Source organism: Mercurialis annua, linkage group LG6 (assembly GCF_937616625.2).
Source record: "Mercurialis annua linkage group LG6, ddMerAnnu1.2, whole genome shotgun sequence".
NCBI classification, from domain to species: domain Eukaryota; kingdom Viridiplantae; phylum Streptophyta; class Magnoliopsida; order Malpighiales; family Euphorbiaceae; genus Mercurialis; species Mercurialis annua.
In genome coordinates this window covers 43,411,681-43,417,327 of record NC_065575.1, presented here as the reverse complement: position 1 = coordinate 43,417,327, position 5,647 = coordinate 43,411,681, and the positions used below count along the sequence as shown (strand labels likewise).

The window sequence follows — 5,647 nt, the reverse complement described above, 5'->3', positions numbered from 1 at the left end:
TAGGCAAAAAAAATTGCAGATTTTGCTTCATTTCTTCCACCAGTATTATAGAAGCGCCACTTTATGCAACAGGCTTACAACATTTTACCACAAATAATAAACCTTTTCAAGTTACTAAAGCAGCTCTAACAAATCCTTCATCTCCTCACAATAAATGTTGATACCTATATCCTAAATTTATAATGATTAATTCCATACCCAAAATCTCTTCTATATGATTAATACCCATTAGCGTACCCCATAGAATTGTATCGAGAACGAAGATTATGGTGATTGTAAATAGAATCTCCATAATCGACAGGCTTGATGACTTCATGCTTCTGATCCTGCTGAACTGCCCCAAACACAATCTCGTTAGTTTTCTCATGGCTCTGCTCGTAGTAAGTGTGAGGGATCGAGGATTGAGACCGGTGATGATGCTGGTGTTTTTGCTGCTGCTGCTGCTGTTGGTGGTGGTGGTACTGCTGCTGCTGCTGGCTGTGCTGGGGCTGCTGTTGCTGGTGGTACTGCTGCTGCTGCTGGGGCTGCTGCTTAAGATCATCATCCCACCCACTATAGAAAGCCCGACCTTGCCGCCACTGATTCACTTTTTCTGCGTCTTTGGACATGAATGCATACGTTTTCTTCGGTGTTGGAGTTCTGGTTTCAACTGAAGGAGGCTCATCTTCATCTGGTATCACAAAGCTATCCTGAACGGGCCAAGTGCTAGAGTGCTTCTGCTGCTGGCTTTGGTATTGATAGTGTATCGGCTTTTTCCTGAAACCGGGAAAAATTCCTCCTAAAATTTCAACAACAGATGTCCCCGCATTGGCAAAAAGCTTCCCGAGGGATCCAAAGAAGCCTTCTTCGTGCTTCTCCTGCTCCTCTTCAGTTGGAATTAAAGGTGGCCTAACCGATTTAAGAGGCTTCTGATATGGACTTCCTGACATGCTTGTTTTCATTATATCTTGATCCTTCAGATTACACAAACATTTGACCCGTCAGCCGGTAAAAGATGATGCCAAACCCTAAATAAATGCTTTATGGAGAGAACTAGGCAGTTTTTGGCCTTTCAAAGTAGTGTATCTGAACTAACATCAAAGCGAGGCTATCGGTGATTATAAAATAGTGAAACTTACAATCTGAGACGAAACAATTGTCCCCACTCTGCGTTGCAGCAAAGCCAGCATGTAACCAAAAAAGCCCGCTGCTAAAAGCACTGCAATCCCTGTAAGAATAAAATACTTTACCATAAATGATGTAATGTTGAGCAAACAACTAACAGAATTACAAATTTCCGTAAAAAATAATCTGCTTACCAAGGGGGAAACCACTTTCATATTGATAAGCACAATCATCAAAATGGAGTTGGATCTCTCTAATAGCTTGGTTTCCTCTGTCTATAACAAGTAGGGAACAACTGCTTCCGATATAAACCACATCGAAGTCATTAGAGAACTTTGCATCTTCACTTGCTCCATCGACATGGCTCCCTCCACGGCCCAATTTACCTCCAGCAATTGTTGTAACTCCTGCAGAAAGATTCTCAATCATTCAGCAACCAGTGTCTTCAATCCAAACTTTTAGTCTCAACACCTAAGACACAGTACTACAGTCCTTGAATGGCATTTACCTGAATCGCTAATCTTTCTGATTGCCATATTCATGGTGTCTGCAATATAAATATTTCCTCTATCATCTACTGTAACCCCCTTCGGATGGTTCATTTTTGCATCCCTATGCTTCCCATCAACATGTCCAGAGTATCCTTCCGGGGATCCAGCAACCAGCTTAGGTCTGCTGTCTGCCGTATGATTTCATAGTTGAATTATTACATGAAACTTCAATCATATCAAGACATTTTTAAAGAAATCGATTTTGACAGAATACTATCAAATATCATAGTTTCGAAAATTCTCAAACGACTTGGTGGGATTCTAATGTGCAGATGTAAGGTATGTGCAGCAACTGAATTTTAAAGAAGTGCAATGGTACATAATTATGTCTTGTTTACGGGAGTATCATGCTGTACGTAACAATATAAATTCCTGGTACTTTTTCTCTTTGCTATCGTATTTAATTAATTATTGATCCTGTAAGACTGAGGGGAAGATGAAGTACATAAACTGTCTTTGTTAATCTTGATGTAACATTCTAATAAATTTTTCATATATAATCAGCAGGAATGATTTTATATTTTAAATGACATTCTTTAGATCAAATCTACCTAACACCAAAAATAAAATACAATTTATTGAATTTGATTTGCATACAAAAGCCAGCACATGAGTCAAATAACTTAAAAAGATATAGAAACAAGCATTATTTTAATTTCCAAATTCAGTCTCTAGATCCAATCTCCCTAAAAATAACTAGAAAACAAGATTAAAACATATATTGATCTATTGCTTGCTATTTGAGACAACTGGCTTTATATACTAAAGTGCACAAGCAACTAGTGCATCACTGCATCCCTTGCATGATTGCATCCAAAAGAAAATAAAATAAAATTAAGTAAAGCTAAGGAAATCCGATTTCAGTCAGCCTTGATCTGAATCGTAGTTCAGATTCAAGTTGGTTCATCGAGGACGACCGTTAAGACAGATTATCAAACCATGAAGCTAGAGTTCTGTTTTTTCTTTTTTCTTTTTAAGTTTTTTTCAAACACCTAATTACTAACTTTAGCAAGATAGTACGAATTAGCAGAAGTTGATTGTAATTTTAATACAAACCAAATTATATCAATACACACTCTAAACAAACCATAAAATAAATATCCAGCAAAGAAAACAATAGATAGCACGGACACTCCATTCAATCAACATGTTCCGTTCCGAAAACGTTTTGGACACGAAACTTCATTCTGTACATAGGAAACCGTAAAATAACACCGTTTCTCCGTATCCGTGCTACCTATTATTACTAATCAATCTATAAATTTTTCAGGAAAACCCACACTTACAGAGCGACAATGAAGAAGATATTCTGTAAATGTTACTATTAGCAGAGTCCAAAATCAAAAGCTCCCCATTAGGCAAAATCTCCACAGAATAAGGCTCAATTCCAAGTTTGCTTCCATCAAACACTGTCTCCACATTATACCCACTCTCAAACTTCATCATCGGACGGCCAGCAATCGCTGTCACATAACAACATTAAAATAATCAAAATTAGAATCAGAATCAAATAGAATTAAAGAAGATCTATAACAATAACCAACCTGTTTTAGTAGTGGCTTTGAGTGACCAAACCCATTTCATGAACATAGAGACCGCATTTTGAAAGAACCCACTAACAATCTCTGCTCAAAACAAAAAATTTACAAATAAATAATAAAACCCAGTTACTAAGCAAGAACACAGATCATAAATAAAGATTAAGAACTAAAAAAAACTGACTTGCAGGTGAAGAAGCTGAGAGAGGAGCTGAAGAAACACTGTAACTAAAAAAAAGCAAGATCATAATAAAAAAAACAAACACATTACTGATTTTTTTCTTGCCCATTAAACCCATTTGCTACTACATTCAAGAACACACACCCAAAACAAAAAAAAATGAAAAACTTTTGGGAATGGAGATAAAATAAACCCTATTTTTGAAAGTGGGTTTTGATGAAAAGTGAACTTTGGAGAAAATGGGTAAATGGGTGTGAAGGGTTATGGGGGGGAGTGTAAAAATGTGCAGAGAGAGTGAGAATGGAAGATAAAAAAAAGACAAAGCAGAAAAGAAAGTGAGGTCAGTGACAGTGTGGGGAGCAGCCAAAAGAATCATATGCTCTCATCTTCTACTCTTTTTTATTGTATTAATGGCGTCTTAAGTTTTTAAATCTTCTATTTCGATTTCTGAACTTTCTTTTTATCCGTATTACTCCCTCCGGTCAATAAAATTTATCGCATTTGTTTTTAACACACGAACTAAAAAAATAATTAATAATATGTCTTAATTTATAAACACTTTTTCCAAGTTAATCCTACATTGAAATTTGTTTACATGACTACTATAATACTATTGTTATTTGTTTATTGTATTTTTTAATAAATTAATGAGGAACAAACATGGAAAAATAGCAATTAATGCTCTCTTAATATTTTAAAGTGACAAATATTATGGACCCAAAAAAATTCAAGTGCGACAAATATTATGGACCGGAAGGAGTAGCATTTTAAGTTTTTAAAGATGTGCTCCCTGAAATTTAATAATTTTACTTTTATTTTTTCATATTATATTAAATATATCATATTTTTGAAAAAAAATTCTCTCTAAATGTATTAATTATAGATGGTAAAAAAATTAACATAAAGTGTATTCTATAAATAAAAATAATTATTATAATATAACACTTAAAAACAACGAGTTATTGTTCAAATGGTATAAGTGGTATGCATTATTTTATTCAGGTTGTGAGTTTGTTTTTTTCCCAAGCACTCGGCTTTTCGAATAATTTAGAAAATAATAAAATACCTGAAAAGAGAAATGTTTTCTAATAGAATGAGACAAAAAGAATATCAAGCAAATATCTTTAGTGAGTTTACGACTTTGAACATTAGTAAAAATGATGATTGTGCGTACAATGAACTATTTATATAATAATATTAAAATAATAAATATCAGCAAATTTAAAATCTATTTTGGGCTTTATTCGTATTTTAACAATCAAACAATAAATAAAAACACTCATTTGATACATTTAAAAAAAGGACTAATTCCATAAAAAATCACAATTTTACGTGAATTTTCATTTTAATCACAACCTTTAAAAGTTGTTATATAAAATTATGACCTTTTATTTTATTTTTCAAATCTATTATTTCAGTGTAATTTTGTTATTTAAATTCTTCACTAAACCATTAATAAAATACCCAAATTATAAATCGGCAGTAAATATTAATATTATTTTTCCATTAGAATATGCAGGTTTAGTAATTTTTAGTCAAAAAAAATACACTGAATTTACTTTTATGATAGATTTGAAATAAAATGAAAGGTCGTGTTTTTAAATGTCAAATTTTAAAAGTCGTGATTAAAAATGAAACTTCATGTAAAAGTTGTGGTCTTTTATGAAATTAACTCTAATAAAATGAAATACTGATATAATAGAAATAAAAATTCAGATATGGAAAGAGAAGATTTAAAAAGTTCAGGGACCGAAAATGTAAATAATCCTATCTTTTTTAATTTGGTTGAATCTTTGATTTAATGCGTAGGAAGCAGCTGCCACATACATTTATTCTTTCTAAGCTAAATCCTCGCTCTGTGTGTGCTGTTAGCTGTTGGTTGGTTAAACCTGGCTCTTTAATGGTTTTCTTTTTTTCGATATTTCCACATCATGTCTTGCTTTATCTACTCCGGTGTTTAACTTTCAAAAATGTTTTATTTTTCAATTGTTAATTTTTGTAAGATTTTAAACTATTTTTGAGAAAAAGAAAATAGTAGTACATACTTTTGAAAAATTTAGTCAATAAAAATACTTTAAAAGAATCAGAAAATATTAAGGCTAAACGCATATTTGGATCCCTGCACTATCACTTTTTTCCAGACTGGGTCCCTATATTAAAAAAGTGTAGTTTTCTTCCCTACACTATCAGAAATGTTTAATGCAAGTCCCTCTGACACTGCGAGTTAACGGAAGGCAAACGGAATGTAACGTAGGGACTTACATTAAACTTTC

General features: G+C 33.1%; 1 protein-coding gene across 1 annotated transcript; it reads right to left on the bottom strand.

Moving 5' to 3' along the window:
* On the bottom strand, positions 1-3,824 carry LOC126687274 (uncharacterized). The gene is made up of 7 exons (XM_050381771.1): positions 3,378-3,824; positions 3,200-3,280; positions 2,942-3,118; positions 1,613-1,783; positions 1,299-1,511; positions 1,119-1,207; positions 1-953 (listed from the first exon to the last, which is right to left on the bottom strand). Exons 1-7 carry the CDS (start codon positions 3,490-3,492, stop codon positions 219-221), a joined length of 1,581 nt encoding a protein of 526 aa, XP_050237728.1. The 5' UTR covers positions 3,493-3,824; the 3' UTR covers positions 1-218.
* Positions 3,825-5,647: the final 1,823 nt, after the last annotated feature.